The sequence below is a fragment of the Ricinus communis genome, chromosome 10 (assembly GCF_019578655.1).
Source record: "Ricinus communis isolate WT05 ecotype wild-type chromosome 10, ASM1957865v1, whole genome shotgun sequence".
Classification (NCBI taxonomy): domain Eukaryota; kingdom Viridiplantae; phylum Streptophyta; class Magnoliopsida; order Malpighiales; family Euphorbiaceae; genus Ricinus; species Ricinus communis.
Genome location: NC_063265.1, coordinates 17,299,031 through 17,320,414, shown reverse-complemented (window position 1 = coordinate 17,320,414; position 21,384 = coordinate 17,299,031). Strand labels below are relative to the sequence as shown.

General features: G+C 34.0%; 1 protein-coding gene across 1 annotated transcript; it reads left to right on the top strand.

Annotated features, from left to right (window-relative positions):
* Window positions 1-97: 97 nt before the first annotated feature.
* LOC8284321 (protein virilizer homolog) lies at window positions 98-17,905 on the top strand. Its single transcript, XM_015722322.3, has 28 exons — window positions 98-330; window positions 572-660; window positions 1,175-1,298; window positions 1,518-2,168; window positions 2,376-2,744; window positions 2,835-2,939; window positions 3,024-3,206; window positions 4,484-4,625; window positions 4,701-4,882; window positions 4,993-5,078; window positions 5,165-5,213; window positions 5,888-5,954; window positions 6,048-6,526; window positions 6,597-6,696; window positions 7,448-7,581; window positions 9,148-9,215; window positions 9,320-9,536; window positions 9,773-9,988; window positions 10,156-10,311; window positions 10,390-10,443; window positions 10,533-10,747; window positions 10,851-10,920; window positions 11,170-11,492; window positions 13,569-13,746; window positions 13,857-15,245; window positions 15,355-16,143; window positions 16,234-16,305; window positions 17,654-17,905. Exons 1-28 carry the CDS (start codon window positions 256-258, stop codon window positions 17,672-17,674), a joined length of 6,603 nt encoding a protein of 2,200 aa, XP_015577808.1. The 5' UTR covers window positions 98-255; the 3' UTR covers window positions 17,675-17,905.
* The last annotated feature ends 3,479 nt before the right edge of the window (window positions 17,906-21,384 follow it).

The following is a 21,384-nucleotide window of genomic DNA, read 5'->3' as shown; positions in this document are numbered from 1 at the left end:
AGTCTGGGTATACCTCAGGGATGTCGATGTTATTTTCCCTAAAATTATAAAGTATAAATACACCCAGAAAAGACACTCTTATTTCTTTTTCGGGTTTCCCTCTTCCTCTTTGAAACGCCAAGAATTAGAGGAAATCAACTACCACTAAAACCCTAGAAAACTGAAATTTATATTCAATCTTCAATGGGCGGGAGACCTATCTCCCTCTGTTTCTTTCTTTAGCTTAACTTGAAATTCAAGAATCCAAAACAAAAAATGGGTCGACCCGAACCCTGCGTTTTGTTCTCTCAAACCTTCATTCACCCTCAACTCGATGAGTACGTCGACGAGGTAGTTATCAAAATGCGTGACAAATTAGAGTGTAGTTTCACAAACAACAATTTATGTTAAAACTCTTTTTTTCTTTTTTTGTAAAGAAAAGCTTTAATTTTTGAATATGAGCAAAATTAGGTCTCCCATTTGTTGTTGAATTGATGTGGAACAGTTTGCTTTCTTTATGAATCAGTCAATTATTTTCTTTGTTAATTGACTGCTGCTAAAAGAATGTGCATTGTTTTGTTTTGTTTTTCAGGTGTTGTTTGGTGAACCAATTGTGATTACAGCTTGTGAGTTCCTTGAACAGAACGCTTCTTCAACATCTCAAGTTGTGCCACTTGTTGGGTATGATGCTATTATAATTGTTTCTGCGATTTTCAGTGTTTTGTAAACACAATAAGTAATTGTTTACCTAGTTTAACCTTGTCTGGAAACTCTTAAAATGCAAGAATTCAGTTCATTTTAATTGTGTTTAGTCAATTCTCATGTTTCAGAAGCTTATAGTTGCTAAAATCTATTTTTTTTTTTTAATTTCTTAAAATTTGCATTTTGAAAGAAATCAAATCATACCAAAATTGACTTGATGTTTCAATTGAATTTTTTCAATTGAATTCTTGCACATGATTTATTTTAAACAACGCCGGTAGTATTGATTCACTTAGTTATAGTGAATTATGATGTCTAGCTAAGTAATTGGGTTGTGGCACTTGCTAGTTTTAACTATGGGATGAGTATAGTTTTAGCTTCTGGATTTGGAAATTGGTGTCAATTAATCAATAGAAATGAACAAAAGAAGATGTTACAATTGTGGTTTAACCTTGGAATAATATTCTAAATTGCTTTAACTTATGTCATACAGGGCAACCTCGCCTCCTTCATTTGCTCTTGAGGTATTTGTTCAGTGTGAGGGTGAGACAAGATTTAGGCGTCTATGCCAGCCATTTCTTTATTCTCATTCTTCATCAAATGTACTAGAAGTTGAGGTAATTACTGCATTTCACAGGATTGTATGGGTTCCTATTTTAGCTACCAATTTTATGGTCTTTGTTTTTCAATTATTTTGCAATCCTCCTGTCTATAGCAAGAAATTCATGGCTTTTTCTGTATGAGCCTTGTCCCTTTGGTCCTTTAATAATTCTTACTGTTATTTTTCATTTAGAAAAAAATTAAAATTGTTAGACTAATGCTGTCATTTTTTGCAGGCTGTTGTAACAAATCATCTGGTTGTAAGGGGCAGCTACCGAAGTCTAAGTTTGGTCGTATATGGAAACACAGCGGAGGATTTAGGACAATTCAACATTGAATTTGATGATAACTCTTTAACTAATCTTGTTACTTCTGCTGATGGAAAACTTGAGGAACTCCCTCTGGCATTACGTTCAACTAATAGGACAGTTCAGGAATCTTTTACCTCTTTAAGTGTATTATCTTTACCTGTTGTTGCTGCAGATATATCTGTTGAGGTTAAGCAGTTCTTGCAGCTAACTTTGAAGATGTTGGAGTTGCCAAAGCTTGAGGATTCTGTACATGAAGTTTTAGATGCTTTAGTTACAGCAGTCTGTTCTTTTGTTACTCTTGATTTATGCTCTGTGGAAGTCAACCGGAAATGTCTCAAAATGGGCACATCCAAAGAGTTTGAAGAGTTGCACTGTGTTATTAAAGAGGCTAGGAAACAGCTTCTTTCAGTGCTTCAACATAGTTCGAAAGATGAATGTGCTGAGTTATTATCAGAGTGTACTTCTTTTGAATTTCATGCTGATTTGGCTACTTCCAAACAACTAGTGGACATGTTATCCCAATACTTATGTTTTAGCAGGAACTCCACAAATGCTGGACACCATCAGCTTTCACAGGTAATTTGGCTATATTTTGCTTCACTGTCAATAACATACTGGCTACATATGTTGATTAAATGCATGAAAAGGAAACAAATATCTGTTCCTTTTTATCAGTTTCTCTTTCTCTTTATGTCCTTATGTGAATACACACTCAGGGATGCATCAACTGATCTATCTGTTTGCTGAATCTTATTCATTATTTTTGTCATGTCATGGTCTCAGAACAAGAATATCATTTTGGGGCTCAGTCTAGCTCTTTTGTTGTCCTCTGGTAGAGAAAGCTGCTTCCAATTTGTCAATAGTGGAGGAATGGAGCATCTTGCAGATATTTTCTCTCGTGACATGCATGATTTTTCTGCCATTATGTTACTTTTACTTGGAGTTATTGAGCAAGCTACTCGTCATTCAATTGGTTGTGAAGGAATTCTAGGGTGGTGGCCCCGTGAAGATGAAAACATTCCATCTGGTATTAGCAAAGGCTACAGTCAACTATTGAAGCTTCTGTTGCGAAAGCCACGCCATGATATTGCTTCCATGGTAACATATGTTCTTCATCGCTTACGATTTTATGAAGTTGCTTCAAGATATGAGGTACGCTTTCATTTTGTTTGCTCATGTTTGTGCATGTCTTCCAAACTACTTTTTTATCCTTATAATTCTTGTAATTTTGTCCATTACCAGTGTGCTGTTCTGTCTGTATTGGCGGACTTTAATGCCATAGGAAGAGTTACAAGTGCTACTTCAGACATGCTAAACAATGCGAAATCTCAATTGAAGAGGCTTTTGGTCAGTTATATTATCAATTACACTTATGTTTGGTATGTGAAAATTTGACTCTTACTTCACATTTCTTGACAAGAATTGATGCAGAAATTGATAAATTCACGTGGTCCAGTTGAAGATCCTTCTCCAGTGGCCAGTGCAAGTAGGTCATTGATCCTTGGTCAAACAGATGGATGGTTGTCATATAAAGCAACTGGTAGCTTAATTGGTTCATCAAGCTGCTGCTTTTCAAACTGGGATGTTGACTTTCATTTGCTTGCACTCCTGAAGGTATATCTCTCAGTTAGTTCCTGTCATTCTGTAGGGTTTAGGATAGATTCTGTTTCCTTTTGGTATTCTTTTTCCCCCTCTTTTCATAGCCTTGATCTTTCTTTGGAAGAATATATTGATTCTTATGATCTTTCCTTTCTCGGTATACTAGTCTGACTCACTTTGCTATAGTTATTCTCTAGGAGATTTTGTCACTGCCGCCGCGTGCAGTCATGCCGTAAGTCTTTGAAGAATGGACTGTACTGTTTGGTTACAAATAGAAGAAATAAATGCTTAATATTTTATTAGTAGTTATGCATGGCGGACACAATCAAGTTATACAACTGTTTCTGGCCCTAGCTTTCTTATACTGGTTATAATGTTTGGACGATTTTAAATAACTGCATGGAGAAGACAAAACATAGAATTAAATTGCGGTTTTGGTGTATGCTAGCTTAGTATCATGTTCTGATTAGTTACTAGTGCTGTATAAAATTGTCACTCCAATTATGTACTTTTTTACCAAGATATACTGTTATGACATGAATCCTAACAAGATTGACATGCACCTATGACGGTATTGCCATCAGTGAGTCATTAGTTACGATATTTTATTAATTGGAACATTTTCATCTTTGTTTAGAATACTAAAATTCAAATTCAGAGTGGATTTTGCTACTCGAAGCTCTAGCCAAGGCCCTAGGGAGTGGTTTCATTATGGGAGAGGATTGTTTTGTGTTGTTGTTGATTGTTCTTTTTCTTCTAAAAAAGAAAATAAATTGTATGTAAGAGAGCATAGAGAAGGACCTTAAGTATTGCAACTTCTCTCTTTCATGGTAATACCATAGGTGGCCTTTTAGAGGTAGATACATTGCTGAAACATGTAAAAACTTCATCTTGGCCTTTCTTTTCTTGAGCTACTTTCTAGTTACTCTCACTTGTATGCTATCTGTGCAAATGTAAAATCTGAAGCAGTCTCCACATATATAATCATAGTCTTAGATATGCAGCCAGTATGGGCAACGTTTCACATTCTTTTGTGTCACCAAAAAGAATAAGATGAGGCCACCTTCTTTTCCCCCAGCATGTAGCACAATTTAATGAAGCTCCTAACTTATAATTGAAATGTAAAACTTAAAAACTATATTCTTTTCTTGGCATAAGTTTTAAGTTTCACCTCTGTAAGGGATTTTTTATATGCTTTTTTTTTTTGTCCATGAGCTACTTTATTAGGGTTGGTAGTGGTCTTTGGATAATGATCCTGGCTCTTAGCATTTGAACTTTTCTTTTGGAAGCAGGAAAGGGGATTCCTTCCTTTATCAGCTGCATTGTTGTCATCAACCGTATTGCGATCAGAAGCTGGAGATACCACGGATGCATTCATTGATATTGCTTCAACTATTGGGGCCATACTTCTTTCATTACTCATGTCACGCTCAGGTTTAATTAACTGAAATTGGTTTTCGTTTTTCATCAGATGAAGAGATTAGTCATACTCTTGTTTCCCCTTTCTAGGTTTAATTTTCCTTTCACAGCATCCTGAACTATCGACTACAATAGTTGATGCTTTGAGGGGTACGGGTGATATAAATAAGGAAGAATGTGTTCCTCTTCGATATGCATCAGTTTTATTGTCAAAGGGCTTTGTTTGCAGTCCGCGGGAAGTTGGGATTATTGTTGAGATGCATTTGAGGGTGGTCGGTTACCTTCCTTTATCAAGATTCACTATTCCTTAAATTTGTTTGAATCTCCATTCTGTTATTGTCTCGCAGCTCAGAGAGGGTCATCTGCCCATACTTTCTTGCAGGTTAATGCAATTGATCGTTTGGTTGCTTCAGCTCCTCATTCTGAAGAGTTTTTATGGGTGTTGTGGGAGCTGTGTGGTCTCTCAAGGTGGGGTTGATCGACTATGTTTATTTCTGACTCTTAGACAGCATGTTGCTTGGTTTTGAAACACATGCTTCAATGATGATCTGCAGGTCAGATTGTGGACGCCAGGCTTTATTGGTTCTTGGATATTTTCCAGAGGTATATAAATAATGCCCAAAAACAATAACAGATTATTTGTTTAGAGCCAGACACATTAATATGACAAGAGAAATGATAAAAGTATTATTTGATTAACTACTCAGTATGCCATTAATTTGACATATAACAATTACATTCTTCTTCATGCTTGATATCAGCCCTGTGTTTGGGAGTAAGAGAAAGTGGGGGGTGGAGTAAGGAGAGAGAATAGTGAGAGAAAGTTGAGGGGAGAGTCACTTTCTCCTGTTTGGGAAACTTTGGGAAAGATGAGGGAGAGAAAAAAAGAAAAAGAGAAAAAGAGAAAAAGAATTAATACTATTTTGAACATAGGAACTTCTATAGCATTTGGCAATTTTTCTTTTTCCTTCTGTGGTGATTTTAAGTTGTTTATGTTTAATTTTCGCATTTGATTGCGTTAAACAATTTGAGGTCTCCTTAGATGCAGTAGTATATACTTATGTTCGTGCATCAGGGAAAATATATTGTAAATCCATGATTTATAAGGTGAATGTGAAGTGTCTCTAGAATGATTAAATTATCAAGACCTGTTGTTGATGCAATCACCACTAGTCTGTCCATATTTTATGTGATTTTGGTGGTATTTTAATCATGTATACAGATGCATGCTTAACTTTTTCCTAATTACACCGTCACTTTCTGTTGGGGTGGAGCAGGCTGTGTCAACCTTGATTGAAGCTTTACATTTTGTTAAGGAAGCAGAGCCGGTTTCCAAGAATAGTGGTAAGATGCCTTTTACATGGTTGCGTTTGAAATTCACTTCTCTCTCGTTTATATCTAATGTGAATGGAAACGGACAAAATACTGGGTATGCAGGATCTTCGCCAATTAATCTTGCAATTTTTCACTCTGCCGCTGAGATTTTTGAAATATTAGTTAATGATTCAACTGCATCCTCCCTGGGTTCTTGGATTCAACATGCTATGGAACTTCATAAGGTGTTACATTCTTCTTCCCCTGGGTCTAATAGGAAAGATGCTCCAACTCGGCTGTTGGAGTGGATAGATGCTAGTGCAGTTTATCATAAAAATGGTGCTATTGGCCTTTTACGGTATTCTGCGGTGTTAGCTTCTGGAGGGGATGCTCATTTGACCTCTACCAGCATTCTGGTGTCAGATTTGACAGATGTAGAAAATTTGATTGGAGATGCTTCTGGTGGTGCTGATATAAATGTAATGGATAATCTTGGAAAAATTGTCTCTGAGAAGACTTTTGATGGTGTTGCACTTCGCGACTTGTCTATAGCACAGTTGACAACAGCTATTCGAATATTGGCATTCATTTCAGAAAACACAGTATGTAAATTCTCTACTTATTGTAATACAGTGATAAATTTTACTTGGACTCACTATAATTTTGTTGTAGACTGTTGCTACTGCTCTATATGATGAAGGTGCCATAACAGTAATCTATGCAATTATAGTCAACTGTAGCTTGATGCTTGAGAGGTCTGCAAATAATTATGGTTAGTTATCAAAAAACAATGTGCTATCAAGTTTCAATTATTTGTTCATATGGGTTAACTGTATTCATAAAGGTTCACAGAAAGGATTTATTGGGATATTTCCTCAAGATAGTGAAGCTGTAATAATGATGGATGAAATGTAGGGTGTTTCGAACTATGTTTCAAGATTAAATGCTAATTATTATGTTTTTGGAGGAAGAGGGTCAAAGCCAGAACTTTGTGTTTCATGAAATGTGCTTTTGTTCTCATTCATACTGTATTGATCCTTAAAGAAACTGTATTTGGGTAAGTAGCGGCTGGGTACTCATCCTTGAATTAGGTGAAATAGAGCATTAAAATGCAGCAGTTATGAGATTATAAAACTTTGACTCCTATACTTAAATAAAAGCTACAATAAATATCTGTAGTTGAACCTTGTTTTTCAGTTTTCTTCATAATTAGCTGTTTGAATTGAACTTGTGCTCGCATTTTATGTTACTGATGCCTGTACACCTCATTCTTCTCCCTAAATGAGGTGTAAGTTCTGGAACTTCTACTTCTGGTGCCTGTACAAGAAAGCCCACTGGAATATGTTATCCGTTTCTTTCCACTGTTCATCATAGTTTTCATGCAAAGTTTGGTGCTCTGCAGTGTGCTACATCTAGATATACTAGATACTATTCTAAGATTCAGAATGAACAATTTTAGTGATGTTTTGATGATTTTTGTCATGCTTTTGACTGGGAAAGTACCCTTTGGATGTCTTGAACAGATTATCTTGTTGATGAGGGTACAGAATGCAATTCTACTTCTGATTTGCTATTGGAACGCAGCCGTGAGCAGAGCTTAGTTGACCTTTTGATTCCTTCTCTGGTATTGCTAATCACCCTTTTGCAAAAATTACAGGTGAGTTCTATTTAATTTTCAGCAGCTTGATGATATTTCACTCTAGTAGTCCATGAAAAGTAACTTATTTTGAGAAAGATAAACAAATGATGGCTTTTGAAGCTGAATCTTTCTGTGACGTTCTAGACTGGACCACTTGAGAAGAATGGAATCTCAATCTAAGTTGTTGCCAGAAATTGAGGTGTTTGCGTGATCAGGAGTTTTTGAATGTGACAAGGGTGCATTGTGATTAGAGCAGAACATGTAGCATCACTAGAAGATAGAGTAGAATCTTTCTTTGATTCGCATTGCTTCCATGCTGATTCTTCTGTTGTTTTATGTTGAAAATTGTAGGAAGAATTTAGTATCTGGCTATTAATACCATTTTGGTGGATTAGAAACTGGTAAGATTGGAGATTGTCGGGGTCAGGGTCTAGAATATCAGAGTTGTGGCAGGATGTTATAGACTGAATAGGGATTAGATGGGCAAACTTGGCTGGTCATATGCTAAAATCTAAATCTTCAAGCTGCTGGATCTCTGGTAACTCTTAATAATTAGATGGTTTGGGAAGTTAAAATTCTGTTGACAGATTAACACCTGTTACAAACCTTGTTTGGCAGCAACTCTCTGCAAGCTGTAATTTATTTTCTGTAGTTTGTGCATAAAATTTTGAGAGCTCTTTGAAACTCAAATGTATTGAAGAAAAAGTAGAAAAAGTATGTGTAAGGCAGTGTTGGTGTTGATCTTACAAGGATGAGATCCGAGTAGAGAGATGAAAAGAAAAGAAGGAAATTCTGTGGCTATGCAAGACGTTATGGACTGTACTGGATACACTATAGCTGTCTGTAGACAGAGTAAAAAATACTGGTGCACATCAAGTTCTCACCGTAAGCTGGCTTTATTGTTACTCAAACAGGCGTTGGGTAGCGTTTGGTTATATTATTACTTATAGGGATTAAAAGAGACTTAATTCTTTTAGGATTAGTAACCTTAAATAGGAGACTATTGAATCCTAATTTTCTAAATGAAAGGATCCCATAATAGTTTCTCTATATAGGAATGAAATCTGTTCTACCAAGCAAACATTCCTTTTGGAGTTTGATTACTAGCTTCAAAATTCTATATCCCGTTACAGATATCCAATAATGCATGATCGCATATAGTTTTCCACTCTGCTCTTTAAGGATATGTTCACATGTCATAAATTTATTATGGATTATTTCCCTTCAGCATCATGGGTGTTGAATTTCTGGAATTTCCCTTGTCATCACCTTCTTCCTATAAATAATTAAAAAAGTGGGCAATCAAGTGGTTTCTCTGATAAGTCTATTGTTGTTTCTCCTCTCTTGCTCTCTTTCTTGCATATCTAACATGCCACCCTTATACTCAGTTTGCACTATCCTTTTGCATGTTCCTAATAAATTGTCACAAAAATGGAAAGAAAAAAGAACTAGTGCAATGGTTTGGATGGCTACATAAGACATGCAATATTCATTTATTAATTTTTTATGGCAGTTAAATCTATACAGTTTATGCAACTCTTGAAAATTTACAAAAATTAAGTTGTGTAATTGTTATGTTCATAGGAATCTAAAGAGCAGCACAGAAATACGAAACTAATGAATGCCCTTTTGCGACTGCATCGAGAAGTAAGGTAATTTAAAATTCTCTCATGTTTGCCTCTTTACTGCTTTGCCCTTCTTTTGTATATTTTTCCTCTTCAATCTGCATATGATTCATTGAGTTATGTAATTGCAGTCCAAAGCTAGCTGCATGTGCGGCAGACCTATCCTCATCTTATCCTGAATCTGCACTTGGTTTTGGAGCTGTCTGTCATCTTCTTGTGTCAGCACTTACTTGTTGGCCTGTATATGGCTGGACTCCAGGGCTTTTCTCTTCTCTTCTTGCCAATGTTCAAGTTACTTCAGTGCTGGCCTTGGGGCCAAAGGAAACTTGCAGTTTGCTATGCCTTCTGGTATGAAAGTTTTCCAGTTGTTTCTGCCAACTATTGGTGGGGTTATTTTTCTAGCAAAATCAGGATTCAGATGCTGCTGTTTGTTTTCCATATTATCTCTTGCTTCTTTTTTTCTTTTATTTTATCATTGTTTAGCTGGTGTATTCTACATATGCATTATTGTGAGCCAATTAAACCCAATTTTAGTTATTAATTTTCTTTTTCACTGTTCTTTTCTTTTCTCTTTTGGTTGCAAGAATGATTTATTCCCTGAGGAAGGAATCTGGCTTTGGAAGAATGGAATGCCTTTGTTGAGTGCCCTAAGAGCATTGGATGTTGGTACAATATTGGGGCCACAGAAGGAGAAACAGATCAACTGGTATTTGGAGCCTTCGCATCTTGAGAAACTGCTTAGCCAATTATCGCCACAACTTGATAAAATTGCACAAATTATCCAACATTATGCTATATCTGTATGTGTTTCCTAACATCGCATATCTGTTTTTTTCCCAATTTTTTTTATTAAATGTATACAAGATTCTTTTTTGTTTTCAATAAAGTGGTTTGTATACCACATGTGTCCTTTGTTTCTTTTTTCTTTTTCTTTTTTTCCTTTTCCTGAATATTTGTTTACATACAGGCACTGGTAGTCGTCCAAGACATGCTTAGAGTTTTTGTAATTCGAATTGTCAGTCAAAAAGTTGAAAATGCTTCTGTTCTTCTGAGGCCCATACTATCCTCCATCCACAATCATGTTTCTGACTTATCTTCTCCATCAGACACAGACAATTACAAGGTGAAGATCTCTGCCATTTCTTTTTGTGTGCTCCATCCTGTCAGACCCATTTGCCTTATTGCTCTTTTCTATTACCAGGTTTACAAATACCTTGACTTCATTGGTAGCATATTGGAACATCCGTGTGCCAAGGTCTGTTATTCTTTTTTATTTAGTTTCTTTTTTTAATTGTTCTTAAACTGTCAAAGAATGTTACTCACCATGAGCATCTTCATTACTAGGTTCTGTTATTGGCAGAGGGCTTTCCTCAGATTCTATTTAAAGTGCTGGAGAAGTGTTTTAGTTTTATTAATTTAGATGAGAGACTGATTTCAGACAGTAACACTTCAGCTAAATATGGGTGTACTTCGATTAGTTGGTGCCTTCCTGTATTCAAGTGTTTGTCACTTCTATTGGGTTCTCAAACATCTTTAGTATACCCTGGGAGGCATGATCTGTGAGTAGATGTGTATTTACTGTGGTTTCATTTTCCTGCCTCCCCTGCTCCCTCAATATGACTTACAGAGTGTGATAAATAGAATTCTTTGTTGGATTATCAGGCTCAGTTCTGCAAATTTTAGCAACACAGATTGTTCGGTGATATTACGATATCTTCTCAAGTTCAGCCAGGTAATTTCTTTTATGATCCTATATGATAAGGATTTTAATGTCTGAACAGTTTGTGCTGATGAGTCATATATTTTTTTTAGTTAATGTTTGACGTTTACATTCTGGATCGTTCTTATTATTTAATAAAAAAAAAGTTTCAGGGATAGTGTAAATTAGTTTTCTCTGTCTCTCTTCCCTTTTTCGTTGATTTTCCGAAACAGAACTTAATCCCTGCTTAACAATTGTAACAAAGAATGTTCGTATTTCCAGGTTTTGCCAGTTGGAAAAGAACTACTCTCTTGTCTAGCATGCTTCAAAGAATTAAGTTCTTGCAATGAAGGTCGAAGTGCTTTAATGACCTTAGTACACAATATCAACACCAGTATCGAGGGGCTTGGATCAGAAAAAGGGCCTGAATGGAATGGAAATTATAACACTGATGATTTTGAATGGAAAAAGCATCCTCCTTTGCTGCATTGCTGGAAGAAGTTGAAGAAATCAATAGACTCAAAAGATGCATTGTCAGCTTATGCAATTGAAGCTGTTAACCAACTGTCTATAGGTTCAGTGTGCTTTTGTCTGGATGGTAAAAGGTGAGTCAACTGCTCATGATTTAAATAATTTCATTTTTCAACTAGAAATGCCATGCTGGATCACTAAGTAGAACTCTTGCAAAGGAAAAGAAAATGAAAAGATTCCTGAGCAGGTGTTTTTGGACTTTTCTTGTCATTTATAAAAGGCCTTTTTGCAGAAAATTTTTTACATCTCACTTTTGTTTGTAAAGTTATTTTGGCATGTTAGATTTTTAGTTATATCTGCATTTTCTTCCTATAGTTTCCAGAAATATTTTAAAGATGAGTCGCCTAAGGATGTCAGTTAAAACTGAAAGTCCTAGAGTTGTAATGGTGTTTATCATGGTAGAAGCCTTTTTCACTTAGGATTTGAGGTACCAACAAAACCCTTATTTAATGTAACACCAAAACTCAAGTTGCTCAATTACTTCTATCTTAGTTCCCGATAAACAATAGTTGCTTTAGAATTTTGTGTTTTCTGTTTTCTAACAATGGTGTAGCAAGGTTAGCAAAATCTTTACGTCTTAATGGCCATGTATTGCAATTTCAACCCTGTTGTGAATATAACTCGAGGTTTTGTGAAGAGATTGATAAATAAAACTAAATTGGCTTAAACTGGAGATGCATAGACAGTTTCATGGTTATTGTAGTTTGGTATCCATGTTAAAAGATGGCTATGCTTATGGAAGAATATGCTGGCTGACAATTGGTGTGCCACGAGTTTTATAAAGAAGGCAATGTTTGGATAGATGAGGAAAAAATATCCAATGAAATCGACCTTTATGTTTTAAAGCAAGCATAAGGCTGGACTGAATAGTAAGACAACTGGCACTTTTTAGTATTCATATTTAGCTTTCTTACCTCTTTAATCAAGAGTAGAAGGAGTTGGAGTTGTATAATATTTCCCTCGCAGACCCAGATAAACCATATTAACAATAAGCTATGTTATGAGTTTTAACCGCATATTAAACGTTATGCCATTTATTGAGTTTATCAGCTTTATGGCCCATTTTTATTTTGATTTCTATGGTCCTTTTCACAAATGTAGTTAGGGATCTTTGTAACTCAAAAGGAATATATAATTGGATTAGCATAAATAAAATTTAGTGAAATATAATATCATTATGTGTTATTCAAGGTATATAGTAGCAAATTACAACTGTGTAATGATGGAGATATTTTCAAAGCGCTAGACCGTGTCAACATAATAACACCAGGCATCTTTTTAAATTTGCAGAACTTTACCTTTGCTAGCACATTAGATTTAGAGTGCTAAACTTGCTGGGTAATGAGCTTCTTTAAATTTCCTTTTTTTTTTTTTTGAAATGCATAGGTTGCTTATGGGTGGGAGATGATTAGAGAATTTAGCTGGGGTCAACTATTTGGATCTTTTCCTTCATTTCACTTGGTTAGGGCTACATTTATAGAAAATTGTTAAGCATCTAATTTCTTTTCTGCCATTTCATTCCATGTCTTGTTAGGTGTGCCACTTATTGCAGCTTCAATATGCTCCATTTTTGTAACTCTTAGTGACATTCCCACACCAGCTAAGCTACCCCTAATTGAACTTATCTTTAACTGGTGCTGCTTCCATCTTCTTATGAGTGCAGTCAGTCCTTATTTGGCCAGTTCTTATATTCTTGTACATCTATCTTAACATTCTCATCTCCACTGCAAATTTTGTTTTACTTAAAAAGGCTTCTTAAAGTAGAAAAGGCATTAAACTATGGTGTATATTCTTTTTGAACTTTACCCATAAATTTTGACTAAAATACCAGATTTAATTAGCCTGAGATTTGAGGGGTTGCTATATAGTTTTATTTAGGATAGGCAAGTTCTCTCTTTGAAGATAGGTGAGAGTCTGTCAGCAACAGTTGTTCTTTTCAACAGATGCCATTTTCAGATGTGTAATACTATCTCTTATAAATGCAAGATGAGATTTGCATAGTATTTATGCTTCCCTTGTTGCTGTATGATATAAACTCATTGATAAATCTCTGTTCCAGTTATATGATTTTCCAAGACGTTGTTAAGCTGACTCTTTGTTTACTCATCCTGACCTTTCTTTATTCTTTTTAATACCATTTTTTTGGTTAGTTTGAGTTTGAAAGCAGTGGGTGCAATAAAATATCTTTTCGGGGTTCTTGATGATATGGATGGAACAGATAGCTCTCCAGAAATTACAACTTTAATGCAGGAAATGATTACACTTTTGAGTTCAAAGGCATCAGATGATGACTGTTTAACCACATCAGAGCAGGCCACTTTACATAAGGTTAGCTAAAGAACAATTTATCTGTGTTATTCTTCTTATCGCTTCATCTTTTTGCGGAACCTTCCTTTAATTGTTTGTGGAACCTTAGTGGCTTTGTCATCCATATGCAGGTTTCAGAGTCTGTAAAGTCGTTGCTGTCATTGTTGGAAAAACCTACTGGTTCAGTTACATTGGATTTAATCATGTGCAGTGATGGCATTCCTTTGTCACCAAATGATTTTATGGCGTCTTCAAATGTAACTCAGATATCAGATGCTAATGCTGCAAAAATTGATGATTTTCTTTACCTTGGTGACCTTGGAGAGAAGTATCTGTGGGAATGTCCTGAGACATTACCTGATAGACTGTCACAATCTCTCCCTGGCAAAAGGAAATTGTCAACTTTGGATGGCGCTGGCAAGCGTGTTAAAGGAGAAAGTTCAGCGGCAGATATCACAAGCCAAAACACATTTTCCCGGGGATTGGGTCCATCTACTGCCTCTTCTGGTCCAACTCGCAGAGACACCTTTAGGCAGCGAAAACCAAATACTAGCAGGCCACCATCAATGCATGTGGATGACTATGTAGCAAGGGAAAGAAATGTTGATGGCACTACCAATTCTACTGTTATAGCAGTCCAGCGAGTAGGATCTACTGGTGGAAGACCTCCCTCAATTCATGTGGATGAATTTATGGCCAGACAGAGGGAGCGCCAGAACCCTATGGCACCTGTAGTTGGGGAGCCATCAGCACAATTGAAGAATGCAGCTCCCAGTGGTGATGCAGATAAGGAAAACGTAAACAAGTCTAAGCAGTTGAAATCAGATCCTGATGATGATCTTCAGGGAATAGATATAGTTTTTGATGGTGAGGAGTCTGAACCTGATGATAAATTGCCCTTTCCTCAGCCTGATGATAATCTGCAACAGCCTGCTCCTGTCGTTGTTGACCAAAGTTCTCCTCATTCGATTGTTGAAGAAACAGAGAGTGATGTTAATGGAAGTGGTCAATTTCCTCATTTGGGTACACCCTTAGCATCTAACGGTGATGAGAACACCCAAAGTGAGTTCTCTTCAAGAATGTCTATTTCAAGGCCTGAAATGCCATTGACTCGAGAGCCAAGTGTCTCTTCAGATAAGAAGTTTTTTGATCATTCCGATGAGACAAAGAATCTTATTTCAGTTAAGACCTCTACTGGGTTTGATTCTGTTGCAGCTGCTAGCACTTCAGGCTTTCCTACTTCCATTTATAATAAGGCATCAGCCTCATCTGCGCAGTTAGCAGTGGATTCTAGGGTGACTCCACAGAATTTCTATGCAAAGAATAGTCCACAAAATGCTTCAGGATCTCGTGGAATTTATGAACAGAAAGTTCCTCTAAATCAACCACCTTTGCCTCCGATGCCGCCTCCGCCCATAATCTCACCTTTAGCATCTCAGAATCCTGACTTCCCAAGTCAATCATCCCCCTTCATCAACTCTTTGACAGATTTGCAGCCACCGCTTCCAACAGGATTCCAAGTAAGAAGATATGACTTCCATTAGAAACAACTCTTGGTTGTGACTTGAATTTGTGCTCTCTGATGCTTCTTCCTCTGCATTTTGGTAATTTCTTTTTCCCTCTTTGCAGGTTCAGTCAGATTATCTATCTGCATCATTAGCTTCATCCCTACCCATGTCAGATTCCAAGTATCCACGGGCTTCTATCTCTTCTCCCAGTGGGTCTGCTGGGCCTCATCCACCACTTCCTCCTACACCGCCTCCCTTCTCATCTAGCCCATATAATTTGCCTTCTTTAAAGGCTTCTACTTCCCAATCTTCTGTATATGCTATTGGAACTACTGAGCTTCCCCAGAGCTCTATTTCACCTGTAGTTGATGCTCGATTAGGAAATCTTTCTGCAACAGGTGGTGGACTAACTACATATTTACCTCCTCCTCTAATGCCTCCCATGGTTTTCAATAGGCCAGCTGCAATTCCTGCAACTCTCTATGGGAACACCTCAACTCAGCAGCAAGGCGATAACCCGGCTATCTTGCAAAATCTCTCTGTTCCTCAGTCTTCAATTCAGTCAATTCATCAGTTACAGCCTCTTCAGCCGCCACTTCAACGCCCTTCACAGCCACCTCAACATCTTTGGCCACCTGTACAATCTTCTCAGCAGCTTGAGCAAGGATTATCTTTGCAAAGCCCTGTCCAAATGCATCAATTACAAATGCTGCAACAGCCACAAATCTCTCCTATGCATACCCATTATCAATCTCAGCAGCAAGAAGTTTCTCAGTCAAGGCCAATGCAACAGCAAGTTGAACATGCTCAACTACAAGTTCAGCATCAGCAAGGAGATATTGCAGCTCGGCAGCAACAAGAATTAGGAATGTCATTGCATGAATACTTCCAGGACCCGAAAGCTATTACAGTATGCATTACACTTAAAGAATTTCATACTTGCACCTGACAGCTAAATGCTGTAGTTGACCTAATAACTGATGCAACTATTTAATTGCAGTCTCTGTTGAGTAACAAGGAAGAACTCTGTCGGCTTTTGGAGCAGAATCCGAAACTAATGCAGATGCTTCAGGTTCTTATCATTATTTTGGAAACTATTCTTAACATCTGCCTTTTTTAAGTGCTAAGCTTGTTCTTCAGCAACAATTCTTTATGCTTTAGGTTCTAGTGGTTGCTACTTGCTGATCACAAAAGATCGTGGGCATGACATAGTGCTGTAGAGCAATTACAATCTAAAACCATGAATTGGGCAATTTGTAATTTTTCTTCAAAAATTCTCAAACTGAATGAGAAAATATAAGTGCTGAAGGTAGAGGATAGAGGCAGTGTAAGAGAAAGCATTGCATTGAAAAAAAATTGCATACAAAAGAGATGTTTAGAACCCCTGCTAGGAGGGAGATCTTAGCTAAAGTACAATAGAATCTCTCTATAGTTATACTCTATATAAGAATAACTATTATGTATTCAAAAATAATTGATCTGAATTTGGGCTAGTTATAAAGAAGAATAAACTCCGTATTATAATAAATTATAATTTTTTTTAGGTTATGACTTAGAAAAATTTGCCTCCACATAGTAATAATAATATGTATATTTCAAAAAATATTTGTTATGCTATATTTATGCAGGGTAGTTTGGTATAGTGATTTATTCTTAAGAATTATTACTACATTTTTTAAACTTAGTGTATGTAATAATTCCCTAGCATGGAGACCTCAAAATATCATTTTTATTTGTTTTGAAAATTTGTATTTCTTTCTCACTGTATTTTTTGTTTTTTTGAAATTATGTCCCATCTCTTTTCTTAATATTTATCTTTAGTTTTGGCAATGTACTCCATTAATTAATTATATTAGAAAAATGCATACTTTACCTCTAGATCAGCAATAAGAATAATTAAGTCAAAATAAGAATTTGTATGACATTTCTATTAACTTATAACCTCCTTATAGTAATAAAATTAGTTTAGTCCCAAGAGTACGACTATAAAAAGGATTTCCTGTAGTTCTTCCGGAACTCTTAGCTACCTTCAGTGAGAAAGGGTTAATGGTTTAAGATGCTATGTGAGATTCAGTTAGGTGGAGCAGTTGTATAAAGTATGTAAGGACCGTTGGTGTTTATTTATTTTTTTTAAAGAATGGGAATATAAACATATATGTGGTCTATGTTAGCTTAAGACTAAGGAACAAACCAAATTGATTATTAGTTTGCTTTTTTTTTTTTTTTTTTTTTCTCATCTTATTTTGTCTCTCATGTGGCTCCCAGCATCCATTTTCGATGGCCACGGTTTCTTGGTTTTTTCCTTCTTTTCATGTTGGTTTTTGTTTTATATGAAGTAAAATGCAGAGTGGCAAGGATAATAACTATGTAACAGTCATGAGATGATAATTCCTTTTACATGTATTTCTTGTGGTTTGCAGGAAAGGTTGGGGCAACAATAGCAACATTTTTGTGGAATTCAATTTTGAAACCTTCATCAGAATACGTACAAGCCCACTTTTGAGACATGGCTACCCTGGTTCTGTACTGCAAGAATTATCCCTTCTGCTATTCATGTCCCAACTGAAATTTTGTATTATTGTTGTACTATATATATAGCTAATGTAAATAATCTTATTTACAGAAGGGTATCATTGAACTGTCTTATCTGTTAACTCCTTTATCATTTTTTAGATTTGGGGTTTCTCTACTTATTATCTACTAGTTTTACTGATACTGGTTGGTTCTCTTCACCCACGGCGTATACTGTTACAGAGTTGCCTTCGCCAGTGAGATGAAATGAAATTCCAACAAATAACAAAATCATGATATAATTCGTGGTAGACTCGCTACTTGAGGTGGGCGAAAAGCGATTTTATTTTTATTTTTATTTTTCTTCGAAATCTGCTTTTAGAGAAAGAAAAATATTAAACGTCCAGTTTTTTTTGGAAAAATTTCACAAATACAGAAAACTGGGTATTTTTTTAATTAAAAACACTGTTTCAAAACTTATTATAAAAATACTGTATTTTTGAAATTAATATAGAAATATCTAATTTTATTGAAACAAAGAGTAAAATTTAAAAAGTAAAAGATAAATCAATATAACTTTACTAGATCCAATAAAAAATAAATACATTAATAAGATTTTATTTCTAGAATCAGTTTTAAAGCCAAAATTGATTACTATATTCCAAAAAAATCAGAAAAAATGTTAGAATTTTTAAAATAAAATTATAAATCTCGCAAAGTTGATTTGTTCTTTTTCAAATTTTTATTTGTTTTGGTCGATTTTCAACCAATATTAATGAAATCGACACATTTACAGGGTTTCGAAAATGATTAATCAATTCGAATTGAATTTAAAAGATCAAATCTTAAAAGAAAGGTAAAAAAACAAATCCAAAAATATTGTTGATATGTTATAAAAAAAACAAAAGTAAACTAAAAATCAACATACGAAAAAGTATTAATTTATCATAAAAAAAAATCAAAAAACAACATATTTAAAAGTAAATTATAATATAAACAAAAATAAACTAAAAAATGAATACTTTAAAGTAAAAATGTTGATTTATTGAAAAATAATAAAAAAATCAAACATAAACAAAAAGAAATAAAAAAACAATATATTGAAAGGTAAACCATAATATGGCAGAAAATAAACAAAAAATGCTTATCTAATGTAAAAATAAACTAAAAATGTTAAATTATTGTAAAAATAAACTAAAAAACAACATATTTAAAGGTAAATTATAATATAATAAAAAATAAATAAAAAATAAATTAAAATTTGTTTTAAAATAAAAATATAGATTTGTAGCAAAAGATAAATCAAACATAAATTAAAAAAAATAGAAAAACAATAAAAACCGAACATAGCATACATATTGGATGCAATCTGACATATGACACATCAAATTATTCCATCATTTAATGCAAACGACATAATAAAAAGACACATAGCATGCATGCAAAATGCCACATTAAAAACACTTAAAGAAATGTCACATATGGCATGCATATAAAAGTAAAGATTCTTTCTCAATATTTTTTATCTTCTACCATTTTTTAGTTTTTTTAATTCATTCTTCAACTTTTCTTCTTCAATTATACCTCTATCCCATTTTCTTCTTGAAAAATAAAGATTCATTCTTTATTTTGGCTTGAAAGATGACTCATTCCACTTTTTGTTTTTCATTTAAAGAAATGTCACACATAAAAAAATATTCTTTCTCCTTTTTTTTTTAACACACACTACCAATTATTAAAAAACTTAAATTCTTCTCTCTTCTTCAATACATTTCAAGATTATTCAATTCTCTTTTCTATTTCTCTTCAGGTAATATTTGATTTCTATCAAATATTCTTTTGTTGTAACTATTATTAATCTTTTCAATACAACATTTAAGAAATATTTACTGATTAAAATGAAACTATTTAAATTCAATAAGAATCATTCAAGTGGTTCTTGCAGAAAAAATATAATCTTTTATTTAACTTTTTTGAATAATTTTTTTCCTAATAAAAGGTTTAATAATTAATTTTCAATTTTCTTGTTAATATATTCATATTCACTTTTTAATTGTTTGAAGTTTTTTGAAGGACATTAGAATATGTCAGAGGATAACACATTAAAAAAGAAATTAAAAATAAAAAACATTATAAAAGAAAAAAGAAATAAGGCACGTAAAAAATTAAAAAGAAAAGTAAAAGTTTTGTATTTTGTGAAATTTTTTTTTTCTAAGCCAATCTGATATTGCATCTAATACTTATATAAAATTATTTTTTAATAATAAAAGATAATTTTATTAAAGTATTAGATGTCACATAAAAAAAGAGCTACGAAGCATCATTACATTTAAATAAGAATTTCTATTTTGTAGGATTGACAAAAATAATTTTTTGTAAATGAAAAAGAATTCCTTAACTATTATAAAAAAATAAAACTTCTTGATGGAAATACAAATAGGCCCTATTTAATTATGGTTCCCTGATTTTCTTTTAGCAAAATAGTTGGCTAAAAAGTAATTTCTTCATCACTACTTTTAACAACAGCTATAAACAGAAAACATGAAAGTAATTTGGGAGTGTAATGCTTGCTGCCATCCATTGGTGATATTTTTCAAGTGCAAGGCTGGATAGGATCCTTTTTCAAGTAACCTTTCCAACGGAAATTTTAGGAGATTATTAATTAGTCATTTATCCGTGTGTTGTATGATTATTATTATTATTTTAATTATAAAATTAAATTTATAGATACAATTTAATAAAAAAAATTCAAACGCAAGGCTGGATAGGATCCTTTTTCAAGTGCCTTTTCCAACTTACGAAGGGTATTTTAATGAATAATTTTTTGATATTTAATATTAATTTATAATATTTAAAAAAATAACAAGATTAACTATTTATAATATTTATTAATTTAATCTTAATTTATATAAATTAATACTATCAATAGATATTACTATTTTTTAAAATTAGAAATTATTATATAATTAAAAGTATTAATTTATTAGTAAATATAATATCTAAAAATATTATCTTTTATAAATAAAACTATTATCTAATTGGAAAACTAATTTATTAGTTAATATACTATTACATATAATTAATATATTTCTTATAATAATCATTATCTAAGATCTTTCTTCAAAGTCTAATTGAATCAAATTTTTGGTTTGCTTCAGGAGCGGTATCCTTGTCACCTGGTTATGGTTCTTGGAATTGTAAGTACAAATTAAGTATTATTTATGAAGTCACATGATCCAAGGGAGCCCATGATCCAAGAGATCCTTCCATACTTGCTTACTGTAGACCCATTGAGACATTCCTCCTTTAAGAAAAACTACCTCTCTGCATGTGCCTCTTGCACGTGATCTGATTTGCTTCATTTCTTTCATGGCATGAGTATATATATATATATATATATTTCTTTCTTTCTTTTTGAAAATAGAAAAGAAGGCAATTTACAATTACCACTTTCTGTTACCTGGTGTTTTCAAAAGATAAAAAACCTGGATTCTGCCTTTTACCAACTTCTTGTAACTTCTACAATATCATTCCACAGGCTTGTTCTGCTTATCCTGTAGACTTGCTGTTTTTGGCAACTTTACATGTACTAAATATAAATATTATAATAAATAAAAAATTAATATATATATTTTTAATT

What these genes read in the sequence shown, in the direction of transcription:
- LOC8284321 (XM_015722322.3), top strand. Translation starts at nt 256, where the DNA reads ATGGGTCGACCCGAACCCTGCGTTTTGTTCTCTCAAACCTTCATTCAC. An exon ending in TACCCTGGGAGGCATGATCT is followed by an intron (nt 10,748 to 10,850) that starts GTGAGTAGATGT and finishes TTGGATTATCAG; the next exon opens with GCTCAGTTCTGCAAATTTTA. An exon ending in ATCTTCTCAAGTTCAGCCAG is followed by an intron (nt 10,921 to 11,169) that starts GTAATTTCTTTT and finishes TCGTATTTCCAG; the next exon opens with GTTTTGCCAGTTGGAAAAGA.